At 41.6% G+C, this 18,405-nt stretch overlaps 6 protein-coding genes across 9 annotated transcripts in view; 3 read left to right on the forward strand and 3 right to left on the reverse strand.

Moving 5' to 3' along the window:
• LOC108163316 (neuroguidin) overlaps positions 1 to 1,065 on the reverse strand; it is a 57,068-nt gene extending 56,003 nt beyond the window's left edge. The window contains exon 1 of the mRNA XM_017298540.2: positions 477 to 1,065. Within this exon, the coding sequence (XP_017154029.1) occupies positions 477 to 485 (9 nt within the window). The 5' untranslated portion in view covers positions 486 to 1,065. The remainder of the gene's footprint in view (positions 1 to 476) is intronic.
• A 2,092-nt stretch (positions 1,066 to 3,157) lies between these two features.
• Positions 3,158 to 6,264, forward strand: LOC108163598 (septin-interacting protein 1). Its single transcript, XM_017298983.2, has 3 exons — positions 3,158 to 3,356; positions 3,414 to 5,680; positions 5,740 to 6,264. The coding sequence occupies exons 1-3, from the start codon at positions 3,248 to 3,250 to the stop codon at positions 5,869 to 5,871; spliced, it is 2,508 nt and encodes an 835-aa protein (XP_017154472.1). The 5' UTR covers positions 3,158 to 3,247; the 3' UTR covers positions 5,872 to 6,264.
• Positions 6,265 to 6,644: 380 nt separating this feature from the next.
• LOC108163599 (beta-1,4-glucuronyltransferase 1) lies at positions 6,645 to 11,077 on the forward strand. Of its 4 annotated transcripts, none has more exons than XM_017298986.2 (5): positions 7,589 to 7,686; positions 7,748 to 7,873; positions 8,727 to 9,234; positions 9,705 to 10,479; positions 10,784 to 11,077. In XM_017298986.2, the coding sequence occupies exons 3-5, from the start codon at positions 8,795 to 8,797 to the stop codon at positions 10,982 to 10,984; spliced, it is 1,416 nt and encodes a 471-aa protein (XP_017154475.1). In that variant the 5' UTR covers positions 7,589 to 7,686; positions 7,748 to 7,873; positions 8,727 to 8,794; the 3' UTR covers positions 10,985 to 11,077. The 4 variants fall into 4 exon arrangements, with proteins under 4 accessions (XP_017154473.1, XP_017154475.1, XP_017154474.1 ...); XM_017298985.2 differs by having other exon boundaries at positions 7,748 to 7,860; XM_017298984.2 differs by lacking the exons at positions 7,589 to 7,686; positions 7,748 to 7,873 and adding an exon at positions 6,645 to 6,918.
• LOC108163600 (beta-1,4-glucuronyltransferase 1-like) lies at positions 11,030 to 12,688 on the reverse strand. Its single transcript, XM_017298988.2, has 5 exons — positions 12,365 to 12,688; positions 11,871 to 12,314; positions 11,519 to 11,810; positions 11,268 to 11,443; positions 11,030 to 11,207 (listed from the first exon to the last, which is right to left on the reverse strand). Exons 1-5 carry the CDS (start codon positions 12,634 to 12,636, stop codon positions 11,120 to 11,122), a joined length of 1,272 nt encoding a protein of 423 aa, XP_017154477.1. The 5' UTR covers positions 12,637 to 12,688; the 3' UTR covers positions 11,030 to 11,119.
• Positions 12,689 to 13,464: 776 nt separating this feature from the next.
• On the reverse strand, positions 13,465 to 14,613 carry LOC108161149. Its single transcript, XM_017295371.2, has 5 exons — positions 14,499 to 14,613; positions 14,294 to 14,432; positions 14,153 to 14,238; positions 13,943 to 14,096; positions 13,465 to 13,879 (listed from the first exon to the last, which is right to left on the reverse strand). The coding sequence occupies exons 1-5, from the start codon at positions 14,571 to 14,573 to the stop codon at positions 13,467 to 13,469; spliced, it is 867 nt and encodes a 288-aa protein (XP_017150860.1). The 5' UTR covers positions 14,574 to 14,613; the 3' UTR covers positions 13,465 to 13,466.
• A 227-nt stretch (positions 14,614 to 14,840) lies between these two features.
• On the forward strand, positions 14,841 to 16,152 carry LOC108161749. The gene is made up of 5 exons (XM_017296082.2): positions 14,841 to 14,952; positions 15,006 to 15,144; positions 15,216 to 15,301; positions 15,367 to 15,520; positions 15,579 to 16,152. The coding sequence occupies exons 1-5, from the start codon at positions 14,878 to 14,880 to the stop codon at positions 16,043 to 16,045; spliced, it is 921 nt and encodes a 306-aa protein (XP_017151571.1). The 5' UTR covers positions 14,841 to 14,877; the 3' UTR covers positions 16,046 to 16,152.
• Positions 16,153 to 18,405: the final 2,253 nt, after the last annotated feature.

An 18,405-nucleotide genomic window follows, 5' to 3' on the forward strand; every position in this document is an offset into this window, starting at 1 on the left:
ATATGAGCAGTCAAATTGGGGATTTATGGTGTAAAAGTGGGAATAAATATTGGTTGTATTTTGATAGATCAAAAATATCACGTGAGGGAATCAGGGGAAAAGAAAGTACTGCCTCAAAAATACTTTCCCCCCAAGGAAAATTAACTATAAAACTATTCCATCTATGTTTTTCTTCACTTTTATCTCCAAAGATTAGTCTTTCTTGGGATAGAGTTTATATATCCATCTTCATCACAATCAATCTTCCACAATCTTTCATTTTTACACGCCTTATTCCCATTTCAGAGCATTGTACAGTGGGAAATTTTGGAATTGTTATCCTTCTCAAAAAACTCTTTCTAAGAATCATTTCCGTATTTCTTTTTTTCGTGTTGAGTACAGAATACTCTAAAATCCCAACTAAAAATAAATGGTTCTTAAATTTTAGTTTTCGACACAACTGCGAGTACGAATGTTTTCCATTGTATTTGACTGACCTGAACCATTTTGTTGCTGGGTTTCCTTTTTTATTATCCAGAAATGCAATCCAACTGTAAATCAAAGCGCCTGAACCGGCAAAACAGTCAATGGAACGACCGAGAGCGAACGAATTGCGGGGCAAAACAAAAAACGCAAAAGCAAAGTTACAACAACAACAACAACACGCGCGCGATAGTGTGAGAGAGAGAACGGATAGCACGTGTTTAATTTCACTTTTGTTTTAATAATATTCCCCTTTATTCGTATTCTTTTTATTATTATTCAATACAAACACACACGCGCGCACACACACATTATGCAGTTTGTTGCAAGCGAAAGAGCGGGAGAAATCGTAGGAATAAGAAAATACGCGGCCGAGAATTTAGTTGCGTTTTCAATTTAATTCTTGTTGTTGCTTTGGTTTTGTGTGTGCTTGCTGTTGCTTTTGTTGCGCGCAGTCATTGCATTTTGTTGGTTGTTCACGCGATTTACACGTTTCCCGAGATGGATTTTCCGTGCAATTAAAAGTACGAACCGAACGTGTTCTCGTGTTCTCTTGTTTTGTTGGCTTTTAAATACTTGACTTGTTTTCATGCTACGGCGATTTCTTGTACATCGATAAGAAATCAAAGTTAGCCCACTTAAGCCCCCTCTTTTTAAACAATTTAACAATTTATTCAAACCTAATGGCGGAATATATTACTGTATATTACTTTCTTCCTGTAGATCCATGCCATAATTCTTCTAAATTAAAAAAAAACATTAAATCTTACACTTGAACTGCGCTAAAATTATTAAATTTGCATTATATTTGGTGGCATATTAAAAAATCCCCTTGGCTTACAATGGGTTAATCGTTTGCTGTCCAGGATTGGAAACCATATTCCTCGACTTTGATATTCGGTTGACCATTAGTAGATATCTTTGACATTCAGCACAGAACGCTTAATTTCATCCGATTGTCCAATCAATTTCCCTACAAGACGAGTTATCTTTAACGACCCCATTTTACTGGGTTGCTTACAAAATAAGTTGAAATTGCGGCGAAAGAAACGAAAGATGATACATTGAAAGTTCTGTGGGACAGCTGTTTGTCGGGATTTCGCCGTTGGCCAACACTAGCACTTATCGATAGCACAATTTGGCTGATTCCGTTCTGGCGAACGATATTTGCGGCAATTATATATTTTGAATTTAAATTCAAATTTTAATTAAATACAAAATTTACCCATGGAAACAATCAATACCAACATAGACTATTTGTTCTACGAAACCGTTGGTATGGCAGCTACAAGAAATTTAAAGGATTACCGTCCTTATCAAAATATTCTCTGCGCGGCCGTGTAAATATCTGATTATAGGATTCTACCGCATCGGCGTGGAGTGCAGATTACCGACAGGAATGCGAGGAAGGAATGCAACAGTACCAGCTTCGTATTCTGACGATTGATGAACCTTTGCAGATGGTACATATAATACAATTTCATCCTTTACGTTTCATTGGCTATGCATTAAACGGTGATATTTCAAACAATTCAAATTGGTTTAATAGAGCTTAATATCTTGGCGGTTTTTAAATTAAATTGGCGATTTTAACATTTTTGTATCTCGAATTTAAATGTTTTCAATAGACACAATTCAAGTCTTGCGCCATTTCAAGTCAAATTGATAACGATTACCATGGTTACAGAACGATATTTCTTCCAACTATCGAAACCCCTAAGTCTGGTGGCACACCTTAAGACCTGATGAAATTCTCTCCCCGCGCAATCAAATTAATTATTTAAGAGCCCGAACAATGTCGGGCAACTCGAATGACCCCACGTGAAAATAAACAACATATCTCAGTGCGATTATAGTATTATTATTTTTAGTAGGTCAATCCTATTTTATACATATTACCATAGCCACTTGTTTTGAAATTCCCGGATTGGATTAAAAAATGTACATAGTTAAATTGGAAAGCTAAAGTTGGTTGATTTGCTTAAAAAAAAATATTAAAAATTTGCACAATATCATCGGAAATTTTTTGGATCTATGGAAAATGGACATGAAATGGACAGAAAAGCAGCATCGGACATCGTAGCTCTTGTTCATATGAACAAACTACTATCCGCTACTATTAAAGCACCAAATTTTTAGTTACATATAAAGCTAAAACAAGCTAAATATATTTTAAACATGTGATAAACAGCATATATAAGCTATTTAATAGTGCATTCGCGCCGACTAAACGGACCACACTTTCCTGGTGCAGGATCCACCTGTCTTCCGTAGGAATGCGACAGGAATGCGAGGAAGGCCAACAGTACCAGCTTCATGTTTTGGCGGTTGATGAATGATAAATTCTTAGGGCTTTTATACCTTTGAAGATGGTAACATATAATTTCACCCTTCTCGCATCATTGGTTATGTATTAAACCATGAAATTTTTAATTCCTACCAGGAAGAACAATTAACTTTAATATTACAACACAGCACTAACGTAAAAAACTCAAAAAATATTTATTGGTTTATAAAAACAAAATATTTTGGCGATTTTTAAATTAAATGGTCGATTTTAAGATTTGTTTATATCCAATTCGAATTTTTTCAATTTAAATATTGCGCCAATTTAAATCTGGTCGATAACGATAACCTAAGTTACCAATCGAAGTTTATTCCAACTATCGATACCCTCAAGACATGATGAAATTCTCTCCTTGCGCATCACTAATATTTCCCGAGCCCAATTTCTTGTTTACATATTTTCGCAATAAATTTATTAGGATATTTAAGCGCCTAAACAATGTCGGACAACGAGTACGAGCGCTTTGAGATCACCGACTACGATTTGGACAATGAGTTCAACACAAACAGACCACGGGGGCGCCACAGCAAACATCAACAGATTTATGGTAAAGATATTCTTTCTTTTGGTTTGAAAAAATCCTCAAGAAAAAAACTCTTTCTAGGCATTTGGGCGGACGACAGTGACGAGGAGAGCCCCGGTGATGGTGACGGTAAGAAGCGTCATGGCCACCAGGCGAAGGACTACACAATGCCCGTGAATTTTGTGGCAGGCGGCATCCAACAGGCGGGCAAAAAGAAGAAAAAGCCACTAAAGGGTGAGGAAAAGGCCGGAAAAGAAGACGCAGGCGACACAGAAGAAGCCGAAAAGAGCGATGATTCGAGAGACAGTGGACGTCCTGCCTTTGGGCAGAGCGATGCAAGTTCCAATAGCTCCGAGGAGGAGGAGAGACCCTCAATGAGGAGCACCCAAGCGAAACCCTCGTTAAAGCATCACTCGCACATCGCTGGCACCCGGAATGTGGGCGCCTGGGAGCAGCACACTCGGGGTATTGGTGCCAAACTCCTTCTGCAGATGGGATACGAGCCCGGCAAGGGTCTGGGCAAGGATCTCCAAGGCATTTCGCAGCCGGTTCAAGCGCACGTCCGCAAGGGACGCGGTGCCATTGGAGCTTATGGCCCTGAGACAGCCGCAAGCATCGGAGGAAAAGCGCAGGCGATCAAAGTGGATGAGGATGTGCGCGAGGCTAAGGAGTTCAAGGAGCAGATGAACAAGTGGCGCAAGGGAGGCGTGGCAGAGCCCCAGGAGAAGGCCGGCAAGCGGTACTACTACAAATCCGTGGAGGAGGTGATAGCCAAGGGGAAGAAGTCCACGCACCTGCTCTCCGAGAAGCTAAGCAAGCAATTGGGTAACGTCCCCGTGATTGACATGACGGGCCCAGAGAAACGTGTGCTCAGTGGCTACCATGCCCTTGGGCAAACGAAAATCACCCCCGAGGAAACCCTCTACGATGCGGAGGCTGGTGGCGCTTCCGTTACGGTGTTCGCCATGCCCGAACTGACGCACAATCTCCAGCTTCTGGTCAGCCAGTGCGAGCAGCAGATCATTGCCATTGACAAATCGGAGCGCGAGTCCGAGAGCCAGCAAGCGGCCCTCCAGAGCGAGTACAAGAAGCTCGAGGAAATCGTCCAACTGGAGCAGAATCACATCAGCACGCTCGAGGAGGTGCTCGATCGTGTGAAGCGGCTGAGTGAGGATCCCGAAATCACACTCCATGCAGCGGAGAAGCTATTCCTGCAGCTTCTGGAGGACTATGCCGCCGAGTTCAAGGAATTCGGCCTGGCGGATCTGGCAGCAGGCGTCATTGCGCCGCTGGTGAAGCGAGAGCTGGTGGCCTGGCAGCCCCTGGAGGAGCCCACGCAGCCGCTGCAGCTGATCAAAAAGTGGCGAGGAATGCTGCAACGCGAGGAGCCCGCCGGCCAGCAGCCCCGCAATGTGTTTGATCCGTATTCCTCGCTCATTTGGGCGGGTGTGATGCCCTCGTTCCGCGCCTGTGCCGCCGTCTGGCAGCCCAAGGAGCACCCGCCAATGGCTGCCTTGCTGGATGCCTGGGCACCGCTGCTGCCCACGTGGGTGCTGGATTCGGTTCTCGAGCAACTGGTGCTGCCGCGGCTTGCTTCCGGCGTCTACGATTGGGATCCCCTCACCGACACGGTGCCCATCCATAGCTGGGTCCTGCCGTGGCACGGGATCCTTGGCAGCAAACTGGAGGAGTCTGTGTACCCACAGATTCGCAGCAAATTGGGCGTGGCCCTGCAGGCCTGGTCGCCGCAAGATCGCTCCGCGAGGGCCATGCTCACTCCATGGGCCAAGGCCTTTCCGGAGGAGGAAATGGTGGACTTTCTGCAGCATCACATCACACCCAAGCTGCAGGGAGTGCTCTCGGAGCTCATCATCAATCCGCTGCATCAGGACTTCGAGCCATGGAACCAGGTGTGGGAGTGGCACGAGCTCATTCCGCCGATGCACATGGCCAAGCTGCTGGACAAGCACTTCTTCCCTCGATGGATGCAGGTGCTCGTCATGTGGCTGAACCAGTCGCCCGACTATGCGGAAATCTCACGCTGGTATACGGGATGGAAGAGCATGCTGAATGAGCCACTGCTCCGAGAGCCCAGTGTCAAGGAACATATACGCCGTGCCCTCGAGATGATGCACAGAGCAAGCGATGCCCTGCTGCAGCCCACGGCAGCGCCGCCACCTCCTACACCGCCCGCACAGCCCACTGTTGCGGGTCTCCTGCCGCCACTCATGATGATGGATGTGGCACCGCCCACGCAGCTGGAGTTCAAGGAGTTGGTCTCTCAGAAATGCGCGGAATTGGGGATCATCTTTGCCCCCATACCAGGCAGAAGGGAAATGGGAAAGCAGGTGAGTCTGAAGGTGTTTGGAATCTCTACTATTTTCCTTCTATCTTCTGCTTTTTGTAGATCTATCGCGTGGGCAAACTCTTTTGCTACATCGATCGAAATGTGTGCATGCTGAGCGATAGCTCATTTAGCAATTGGCAGCCGGTGGCCCTCAATCATCTGCTGGAACGCACACAAACGGAAATGTTCTAGAGACGAGGGACAAGAGCCGTAGTTGGAAATAGTACCAGAGATCGATGGATGTTGGACGATGGAAGAAGGGATGATGGAGTTCTGAATTCAGGAAAGATAATGGCAAATAAAAGCTTAAGAAAAAATGGAAATATAGAGAATAACATTCGAAGATAACATTGCTCGAATAATATAGTTCCTGAAGAATGTTCCCCTTTATGATTTGTTGGCAGTGTTCTGTTCTTTGAGCACACACCAAACAAAGAAAACTTTCTTAGATATGCCGATGATTGCAGATGCTCAAAGGATTGGATATTTTCTTAGTTTTACACTATTCTTAGTCCCCTTTTAAGACTATGTTTAAGGAAAAACCCACAAAACGAAAGAGAAATTATAAATTTGCTTTAAAAATAATCAATTTTGAAGAAGCGGAACAATTTAAACCACTTTCCACGTTTAAAACGTACGAAATATAGTCATTAAATGCTGTTCTTTGAGTTAAACAAAGATAATGGATGGTCTAGACCATATCGAAAGTATCAATCCATATTTATTGGGAGCTGCAATGATAGCACCATCAAGTAAGTAGGCATCACCAAAGGCAGTAGCCATAGCCCATACAAATAACCCCGAAAAAAAAGGACAGCGAATCATTTGAAGTGTTCAGTTATTAATTCCTGACAACCGATATGTTGTCAAAGGATTTTGGAACGTTATCTATTGATTGCTCTTGATAAAAGTAAATTGAAACATATAAAATAATATGCCACACTTATGTACGCCGATTAGATGGTTATCTTAGCGTGCGATTAGAGCCGAACAAGCATACGCTGATTATTGGTGCCTATAGATTCGGTCGTGTGGTTCTTTCACCTTCGTTTGGGTGTCGTTTCTTTCGATTTGAGTTTCAGTTTCATTCCATAGCTCCTCATCAAAGGGTGGTGGAGGCTCGTTTCTCGTTTTTCGGTCGTTGGTGGACCATATGGTCCTTGTCTTTCAACACAATCTAGTGATATACAGCGGTCATAGAATCGCTCATACGTTGAGTCATTAAACGATTGCTCTCTGGTAATTCCAAATATTTAAAATTCACTTATCGGTTTCGCTTTCGAGTGTTTGAACCAGAAGAGCCTACGTCTTGGGCGAATTTTTTTCAATGATTTCTAAGAAAACGCGATAAGATTAAAGTGGAAGTTGTCGCAAAGAATACAATTTATAGATGATTTATTTATTTATGGCCCCGGCAAGCCTCGGACAATGGTTTTTGAATTGTGAATTGTGTCTTAAAATACGATAAATGATATTAGAAAAGAGATCCATAAAGAAAAACAAATATGGAATAAATTAAAGGTTGTGGAAATCTATCAACAGGTGGCTTTATAGACTTCATGGATACGCTTCTGAAGTAGTCATAAAAAATTTCAAACGCACAAGTTGAATGCAGTAGAACTACGATTTTTAATTTGCTTTATCAATACAGAAGTCACTTCAAGTCATTCCGTTAGGAAATGACTCTCAAAACCCATTCGATTATGGCTGATACTTAGAAGTCTGGTTAACATTTACGACTTTTTCTTATTGGTATTTCATACGGGAACTTGAGATTGTAAAGATATGGTATGGAAGGAAATAGGTATCAGAAGAGTGGAAGGTATTTTAGAAATACTAAGATTCCTACAAATTGGAGAAATACTCATATATTCTGCTTGGAAATCAAATATGCAATGAAATATCCGTCCATTCTACTTTATTTTCATGTCGGTGTCATGTAAGCACTTAGAGTTTCATAATTTATACATTTTTATACATAAATTTTTTACTGTTGGCATGATGCTGGTAAGTCCATGATCTTACGACTATTCCAAAAGTTAAAGTGCAATGCAAAGCCATTCTGCAGGAGATCTATATTAAAGGAGACGTTTTCCAAGTCATAAAGGAAATGTTTGATGGAGCATCGACCTCAGAGATGTTTTTAGATATCTATTATATTCCATCCAGTGGGATGGTTCGGTAAATAGAATCGGTATAAATCACTTGTATATTTTATATATAATCGCGGCAAACCCTTTTGGGCAGGGACATGTCTTTTATACTTTAGATATCACACCCCTTATTACAATGGTTCACAAAATCTTATCCACTCTTGTAGACTATATAGATGTTAAAGGTGTGGATATTTTACAAATTATGTGGTATTATTTGATTTATAGTTTATTCATCAAATTTCAGGCATACTCGTATCTAGTTTTTCGAAAAGATCTTAGAAGAAGCCGCAAAATGGAGAATATTTTTATTATAATTATTCCAAAGTCTATGTTTATCGTATAATTACACTACAGCCATACTTATTTTTGTATAGTATTTTTAGAAGATTAATAGCACTTTTTTTTACTATTATTCATAGAATATTTATAGAGCGCCCTTGAAGACAATGTTCAAGATAGTTTTTGAAGTATTTTTATAATTTTTCGTAGTACCCAGTATTTGTAGAGCAACCATCAAACGGCTAGATCAAGACTGGCATCATTTCCAATCGAAAAAGCTAAATATAATTTCCATAAATACAGTCGTTCTATCTATGAAAACGTGCACATATCATGTTCCCTTTTACTCTTTTGTAAGGGTACGAGAACAGAGCCGAACCCATAATAATTAGCACCATCGATAGCATAATAATGGCACATAAAGGCATAAATTAGGAACCGAACGAGCACGACCTTTGGCTTCGATTTCGTCGGCCCGCACGTATTGGGAGTACTTTTTCCATCAAAGGGTTGTGTATTGTGTGGGTAATGAGAGCCCGCCCCGCTTTGTGGCCTTATCAAACGCGGAGTATGTCAGTTTATTTTTATACTTTTTCTCAATTTTGTTTATAGCTCGAAGCGCCATAAATTAAGGAACGTCTGAGGGCCCCGCCGCAAACTCGGAACGAAAGCGCTGCGCAATGGCCAAATTCAACCGCGTGTGGTCCATTCTCCTTCTTCTCACTGTGGCCCTGGTGCTCGTTTGGCGGAACTTGCAACAGGCTCAGCGTCTGGCACAGCCACAGATCTCCAGCAGCAGCAGCAGCAGCAGATCGTCCCTTTCCACATATAATCAACCGAACGAATCTTTGTACACCACAGAGCGCTACTACGAGGATTATCCGCAAATAGAACATCCTCCCATCCCTCCTCTGACACCGCGCGGGCAAATCCTGCAGCTATTATTGAAATGCCGCTCTCGCAATCTGACTTTCGCGAGGCTGCAACATGGGGAATACTGGCTCTTGCAGAATCTGATTATTGGCCGCAAGAGTCGTCTAATGCGATGCACGGAATCGATAACCTACACCACGAATGGAGATTTCAAGTTCTTTGATAATCTGGAAATGGTGGCCGAACGGTAAGTGTTGAGGCATTTGAAAATTTCATTATCAGTAGAGACCATGAAATTTTCTGATATCTGTATGGAGATATATACCAAATTTACGATGGTAATGTTTTCTGATATGAATATATACCATATATTTGATGTGTTTTGGGGGAGGTTCAATGCCCATGACAGTGATATGATAGTTCTTATAGCTGCTATTTCTCGGAAGAGTAACGGATAGTAGAAAAAAACGTTAAGAATCAAAAATGGAACATCCTCTACGCAGAATCATAAATAATAATCTTATCTAATATATTCTCAAAAATCATTTCAATCGGATTATTATTATAGACAGAATGAAGAAAAAATTAGTTGTGCCTCGAAAAAAAATTTTAAATGGTACTCAAATCGACTAAAAATCTGTCGGATGAACTCCTATTCTATTTATTATTAAGTACCCAAGACTTATATCTAAAAACAACCTTTATTTTCCCCCATAGTTGGCGCGCTCCCATTAGCTTTGCCATCCACGCCCCTGGCTATGATCTAAACACCACACTGGACTCGATTCAATATGTGAAAAACTGTCTACCTGGCAGCGAATACATCAATGACTATGTGACATTTCATGTGTATTTCTCCAATTTGCATATGCCCGAATATGTGCCGTACGACGAGGCAGCTGTGCTGGAGAGGCCCTACTTTTGTGAGCTGAAGAATGGTACCAAAGCGCCGCCGCCATGGACTTTGATATCCCGGGAGGCCATGTACAAGATAGCAGCAAATCTAACATATCCGATCAATGTCGGTAGGAATATAGCACGACAGGCGGCCACAACGTACTTCATCTTCGCGTGCGACATCGAATTGTATCCGAGTTTGGGATTTGTGGAGCAGTTTCTCGACATGGTTGCCGCCAATCATAGCATTCTGGCACTGGACCCCCAGCAGCCACGTAGGGTCTATCCTTTGCCCGTTTTTGAGATCGAATCGGGTGCCCCTATTCCCAATGACAAGGCGGAGCTGTTGGCCCTCTACCGCGATGGTAGGGCTCAACCTTTCCACATGAAGATGTGTTTTTCTTGTCACACAGTGCCCGGACAGCAGGAGTGGTTAAATCGGGCGCCCAGTGTCACGGATGAGCTCCGGGTGTGGAGCACGTCATTGCGGGAGAAGGATTTCAAGTACTGGGAGCCCTTCTATGTGAGCGACAATCAGGAGCCAATGTTCGATGAGCGAGTGACGTGGGAGGGACAATCGAACAAACGTATACAGGTAATTAAAAATATTCGATAACATTTCGATAATCAATGGCCATTTATCGATGAATATCTAAAGCGAATAGCTAAGGAATCCATAATTCATTTATAAGTGGTACCAATAAATAGTCCTTAAATTCGATTTTCGATTAATAATCTAAGGTTAATCGATATAATGTCGATAAATAGTGAGCATTTATCAATAAATAATCGAAGCGAATCGAAAGAGTACCGAAAATTGATTGATAAGTAATCCAACACTATTTAAAAATATTGATAAAAATATTTAATATCTATCTCGCTCTCGTTCTCTCTTATAGAACTATGCAATGTGCCTCTTGGGCTACGAATATCATGTCCTACATCCCGCCTACCTCGTCCATAGTCCTGGCATCAAGAAGAACGCAAGCTCGAAGTCATCTCGCCGGACATTCGCCAGAGAAATGACAAGATTCATTAAGAAAAAGGTCGAGCCAGAGTATCAAGTGTTGTATGGCAGAAGAACTGCCTGCGTCACGTGACACAAAGACCGGAATTTCGTTTTAGAAAGTGATATTCTCCATTTACTTGCTAAGTGTTTTATATTAAAATTTGTCATATGTACATATAGAGAACATAAGATCTTTTGTTATTTACAACTATAATATATTTAGGCATTAATCCATTCGATGTTTGAATATCCGAAAATAGCGCGAGGTACGCGATCGAGTGTACCAGACCTGTGCGAAATCCTTGGGCACTAAACTGTAATTAAAAGGTCGATATGCTTTAAGAAGGGCTTAAAGGTAATGCTATTTTACATACCTTATCACCCGGCTGTAGAACAAATGCCAGATATGCCACATTCTCGAGAATCTGGTTTGGCTTGCACTTATATGATCCTTGGGCTTAAAGTTCTGCCAGCTGTCAAAAGTGCGCCGTATGAGAAAGGCACCATCCAGGATAATGAAAGTGTAATTCAAGTCAATCATTACCTCGCCCTGGGGAAAGATAGGGGATTGGGTAGAAGAAATGTATCCTTTCGCCTAGGGGAAATTTAGCGAATGTACTTTCACCTTTAAATTAGCGCCATGTTCATAAATTGATTCCATTTCATTGCCCTCATCGTATAGGGGTTCCAATTCATTGATGCTCACATAGGCCACGCACGTGTCCATTTTTTTCGAACGACTAAAGATGTAGAGCTCTTCTCCGGCAGTCTGAGTGCTCAACCAATTCATCTGCATATCGATATTATCGTACACGGGACTGATAATATTGAAATCCCTTAAAATCATTATTAATTGAAATTTATTCTGCGCCAAAGGTGCCTCCAATACATGAGGGAATGTCAGCAAACAGAAGACCCTAAAAAGGAAAACTATTGGATGAAGGAAAGGGGATGACTTTAAGGGCAATCAAACCTACGTGGTGTAGGGCTGTGATATGTCTGCATAGCGCCAGACATCATGAATTAACATGAATTTCAAAAACTTTTCAGGAAAATCATATGTCGGCAGCAGTTGAATATCCATTGATAGAACATAATACGTTAGGACATTGAGACGGGCCACATTCCGCATAAGATTCATGGGATATTTGAGCTTCCTTCGATGCCAATAGGTAAGGTCCTGAGTCGCATTTAGATATATCGGTGGCTTATTACACATAAGAGGTTCCGCTGTGACCCCCATGCTGCCACGCCGAAAATTCAGAGGCGTGTGATCCTGGTGCCACACCAAATGTATGCTGACAAAGCGACGCATCAGGACACTCAACTGCAGGCAGGTATTGATGTAGGCCAAGCCCTTGATGGTCTTATCCAGATCGTCGCCGTTTGCATAGATCGTGAGGCTAATGGGCGCCTTCCACCTGAACAGAAGATACTTTTGAGTGGGGGAATGTTCTCAGGACTCTCTCACCTGATCAGCAACGTTGGCAACAGCTGCAGATCCACATAGGTGGCATGAGTGGCAAGAGTAACACTTTCATTGGCAACCAAATTTTCGCCCGCCAGTATATAATTATGCCACACCCAGTAGTCCCCATGCTGTCGCACATACCCGGGATTGGGTCTTTTGGAAGAGCTGCCTTGCTCGAAATCGGTTTGAATACTTTGGAACAACAGCTTCAGGAAGTAGCCAATGAGGCCTAAAGTGAGTATCAAAAGGATTTTGGCAAAAAACGGAGACATTTTTCTTTGGATCTTTTTGACAAAAAATATACATTTATACAGGGCATCAAAAGGCTACTATTTTTTATACATTTATTTCAATAATTGTTGGATTAATTGTATACAAAATGTTAAACCCCGAAGAGCTGAAAGTTTTGGACAGCATGGAAAACGGTGATGCCTGGTGATGCCAAGAAAGTACAGAATGACGCTGATTGTTTTTCCGCATGCCGCATGTTTTTCCCTCTCTGCCTTTTAAAGGAAGGTTGTTATCTGTCCGTGATCTGCTTCAATTTTGCTCGACGAATAAGGACACCCAACTGCAGGCAGGTATTGATGTAGGCCAAGCCATTGTCTGGTTTCATCCAGATCATCGCTGTTGGCATAGATCGTGAGGCTAATGGGCGGCTGCCACCTGAACAGGTGATACTTTTAAGTGGAGGAATGTAGTCAACGTGTACTAATCACAATGGGGACTTTTCAGTATCTAGAGAATTTTGACTAAAAGGAGACATTTATACTACTTTCTATATATTTATTTCAAGCGACTTTCCTGTACCAATAGTAAAAAAAAATCGATATATGATTGATATGGAGTCTATAAGAAAGGGATAACTAAATGAATCGATTTATAATTGAAATGGAACCAACTTATCGGCATTAAATTTAAAAATAACCAATAAATTGATCCACACCTAAATATTTTCTACTCTTTCTTAACCCCTAACACCAAAAGATCTTAAAATAATTGATCGGAAATCAAAAAACCGAAAAATCGATAAATTGATTTCAAAGTACATATTTTCCTTTCCATCCCCATCCCCTTGGGGCTTTACAGATGACAACCTTTTCTAAATATCTCTACCAAACCGATGAAAAGTGCTGGAAGTCACTAGTTCCTTCTCTTTGTACAAAAATCCTTCACCATTGACAGCATTTCGCAGCAAAACATTCGACACGAGCTCCTGCCTTTGAAAATTCTCCGAAGAATCTATATTCGTATCCATTGAAGAACCTTCCATATCCTGCCACCATTTCTGTGGTTGCAAGTGCAACAATTTTTGACCAACTTTGGGCATTACATAGATTATAATTGGTGGCTGCTGCAGGGGATTTTCAGCTGTGGATTTTTGAAGTACTTCCTCTCTATATAGAATGGGATTAAGGGGATCCGTGCCATAAAGACGTTGATATTTTTCGCTATTCACCAGAACCATAATCTGTATAAAGGCAATCAATGCCAAGGTATCATAGGCCACAAGCACTGAAAAATAAATGTATATATATCAGAATATGGTAGGTATATATATATCTATATGGAACATACTTGCATAGAATGTGAGAGCCAGTGTTAGCAATATCAGGGTCCCTAAGGGCACTACATGTCGTGCAATTCGAAGGGAAATCACCGATATCCCAACTATTTGAACGGTGTACAGGAACTCGAAGATACACAAAGGCATAACATGGTATTTCTTGAGCTAGGAAAGCAAAGGAAAAATTATGAAGAAGTTGAGGAATGGTGGAACAACCTTACCCTATAAGCACCAAAGGCTCCCAAAATACAAGAGAGAATATGACAAAAGCTGTAGAGTTGGGCAACCATCATTATTTCCCTGGGATCTGCAAAATAAATGGGTAGAGCTTAAGGAGGTATTTTCATTTGATTTCCACTTACATTTCTCCACCCAATTGATGGATTCTTTAACAATAAAACTCGTTCGATAATTTGCATCATTTTCAAATATACGAATCACCGAAAACATGAAAGCTGTGCCATTGTCAAAGATCACATACATAATGATGATGCTTTTGCACTAAAAATAGACCAGAAATATATAGAAATTTTACAGGTGTTAAACTCCTTTAAGTCTCATATTTACCATGGCAAAAAAGCATATAACGAGGATACCCAAACGCACCGAAGCGCAAAAGAAATAGGTCGTCATGAGGACCATGTTGGCTCAAAACTATCTTCATTTTCTCCGACATATTGGGGCCTCTGTTCGCCATGAGCTCCAGCCAACGAATGATAAATGCTGGCTGTATTTTATAAGCCATAAACTCCATTTACCATATGGCATTCCAGATTGGGATCTCTTGAACATGGTTTTGTCATTTGTTGAGGTAATTGCTTCACCTTTTGTTCTGGCTTTTGGGGGAAGGACAGGACTGGCGCAGTGTTTGCTTTGCTGTCGTGGAAATTGGTTAATTTTCCGCTTGATTTATGTTCGAACATTACAGAATAATAGTTGATTCAATATGTTATTTATGGAATCCTATATGTGCTATTGCTCAGTGCGATTGGGTGTCATCATTGTGGCTATTCTAACGATTGTAAGTCCTCTAGAAGGGGTCTTTCTTTGGTTTAATAATTAATTTCCTTTCAGATCCGCTGCATGGCCTTGAGCATTGTATTGTTTCTGATGGGTGTAAAGTGTTTTGACCCTTTAATCGATTTATTTGAACACGATTCGGATTACAAGGATCGAAAGTCAATTCGAAAATTAATCAGTTGGATAGAAAATTGCAAGTATTTATTTTAAAGATTTTTTTGGGCATACACTATTCAATTTATTCGATGTATTTTCCTTCTATAGCTCCTGAAAATTGCCTAATTTCACTGCAGGTGATGCTTTATGCACATATTGCGGCTGCCATTTTGAGTATTTGGGGTTCCTTAAAGGTATTACACGTACATATCTACAAAAGTTCCTTCTTCAAGAGAAAATTATCTCTTCCTTTCCTTAGTTACAAAAATGGCTGGTGCTTCCCTTGGCCTTTTTTGAGCTAATCTACTTTCTTGAGTTTACCATCCAGCACATTATTCTAATGATAATGCTGAAAAAACAAATCAATTTGGGTTTGCTGATTATACTTACCCTTATAGGTAGTTTCTATATACGTAAGTTGCCTCCTTTGAGGACGAAAACCATCCACTAAACCCCATTTTTTATTGCCAGTTTTTGTGGGCTACAATGCCATCACCTGTGTGGCCATGTTCCAAGTTATTTCCCTGGTGCGCAGCCCCCGCTATCGAGAGCTCTATGGCGATGACCCCTTTCATCCGCTTGCCACGAAGTCCCATCCCCACAAGGACTCGTCGGTGCAACAGCTCAGGGTGCTCAAAATGGACAACGACAGCGACATGGACATTGATGAGCAGAAGCGTTTGTCCAAGCTGGGCCTGTGGCCGCGTCGGTATCCACAGGTGGTATCCGTAATACCAGTGCAGGCGCCATATCCCGCACTCAAATGGTGGCAACTCCAGGCCATGGACACCGGACAGGATAAGCTGCAGCTGGACTCGTCGGCCGTCTATCGCAACTGGCAGCAGGGGGAGCTCCTGAACGGCGTGGGCGGCGAGGTGCAGCGAAAGAATGCGCTGAATCGTCGCTATGCCGAAAGTCAAATGCATCGATGGTACTAGGAAACGGTGGATCTTTAATAGACCACACTCTTGTTCTGGTCCCTTTAAAAGATTGGTGAATCCTTTATCAACTTATTCAATAAAACCATCGATTGCTCTTTTGTGCACTTAACAATCGTGGGACAACCTCCTCTACATTATCCTTGGCTTTCCACTCCCAAAACTTTTACGATTTCTGGTTTCGTCGTACTTTTTTTTTTTTTTGTTTAGCATAAACGACACTACAGATTATGCAACTGTCTGGGAAGGACACTTTGCATATCCTGCGACGACCAGGAAGTGGGCAGGTGGGTTGTGTGGGGTGTGGAGGATGCTTCAATGGTTGGGATTCGACTTACAAATGCTTTTTGCCATTTTACATTCAACCAACAAAATGCACAGCAGCCATGGAAAACAGAAAGAGAAAGCAGCAGGGAAACAGAGAGAGATGGCATCAAGGAAGAAGAAGGAGAAAGAGCAGCAAAGAGGGAGTGAAGTAGAGAGGGAGTGCCATAAGAAATGGCCGTTGGACCATTGTGTTTGAGGCAACAAAAAAACGACAACCAAAAAATCAAAGTGTCTAACAATTGGCGACGGATGCAATGGACCATGAGCCTTCTTCTGGATAAAGCCATGGGGGGATACCAGCGATACACTCAATTTCTCTCTTTCTCTCTCTCTCTCCCTTTCTCTCTTTTTATCTCTCTGTGTGTTCGGCAACAACAAACTCTCTGCCACATGGACACGACTTGTCCTCAGGAGATTTCGTAGCTGTGCTGTGTGCTGACAGTTTTGTTGACTGCTGGTTGCTATTGTTGTTGTTGGCCCTGTTGCTGGGCACAACTTTTGCTCTAATTAAAATTAATTAAATTAAAAGTTTTCACTTAAAAAAAAGCAACAACAAGGGCCAAAAAATATATGACAAGCCCAAGTCAATCAGATTTATGGTCTACTGAGACTTCAAAATTGTGCCACAAAATAATTGCTTCCCTTTTCTATGGAGAATGGAATTATCCAAAAAATAATTCAAAATAAATATAGTAAAAAGAAAAATATAAATTTAAAATTAAAGTTTCTTTCATTCTCCCCTTTCCGCATTTAAATATTCTCTGCTATTCGTTTTCCTAATCATTTAATGGCATAATCAGGGCATAATCAAGGCAAACATTTTTCAAACGTTTCTTTATTTTTCAGCACACTTTAGGACTTTTCAGGCCATGGAAGGGGACACACGGACACACGTAAGCCGCTACGTGTCGCTGATTATCTGTCGTGTGCTTAGCACGGGATTAAGTTGCCAAAAAGAAGAAGAAGAAAAAACGTGCCAAAAGTGACAGAGACAGAGAGAGAGAGAGACAGACAGAATAGGAAAGCACTAGAGGGCGTTGGATTAGTATTTACCAGGAGCGGACTTTGGGAAACCGGTGGTAAATAGAGGATACAAAGAATTTCCACATGCTCAACAAATCAGAAGGGATTCCACTGGCAAAAAACAACAAAAACTCGATTCCAATGAGAGCGCAAACATTTGGTATATTAAGTTAAGGTGAGGCATGAGAGGGAACACTTCCACAAAAATTGGTTATTTTAGCACGCACTGAACGAAAGAGAGAGGCACCTACTAATCAAAAGTATGGAACGCCTCACCTTTAATCACTTGGAATGAGAGTGCGTGCCCGAAAGTGCTGCAGCTGCGCCCTCTCAGAATTCCTCTTGTTTTACAGAGACAAAATAGAAAGAGACCCACTAAGCTGCCAACGCAGGTGGATTAACATTATCATTAGCATTAAAATAAGCACTAACATGAACATTAACACTTCACTCTCCACCATGCCCACAAGCGGCCTCTGCACACGAAATATTCGCTCACCGTTTACATTTCGGGAGAGAGAGTGGAAAACGGAATGCATGCAAATCAATGAGAGAGCAGTTAGAGAGAGTACGAGCATTAAGCCGCCAACGCAGGTGGATTAACATTACCATTAGCATTAACATAAGCACTAACATTAACATTACACTTCGCTCTCTGCCATGCCAGGCCTCTGAGCGCGAAACGGACGCTCACATTTTACATTTGGAGAGAGGCACTGAAATACGGAAAGCATGCAAATCAATGAGAAAGCTGTTAGAGAGAGTACGAGTATAAAGCCGCCAACGCAGGTGGATTAACATTATGATTAGCACTAACATTAACACTAACATTAACTTTAACACTTCGCTTTCCGCCATGACCACAAGTGGCCTCTGCACACGAAATATTCGCTCACCGTTTACATTTGGGAAGAGAGAGTGGAAGACGGAATGCATGCAAATCAATGAGAGAGCAGTTAGAGAGAGTACGTGTATTTAGCCGCCAACGCAGGTGGATTATCATTACCATT

The sequence above is a fragment of the Drosophila miranda genome, chromosome 4 (genome assembly GCF_003369915.1).
Source record: "Drosophila miranda strain MSH22 chromosome 4, D.miranda_PacBio2.1, whole genome shotgun sequence".
NCBI classification, from domain to species: domain Eukaryota; kingdom Metazoa; phylum Arthropoda; class Insecta; order Diptera; family Drosophilidae; genus Drosophila; species Drosophila miranda.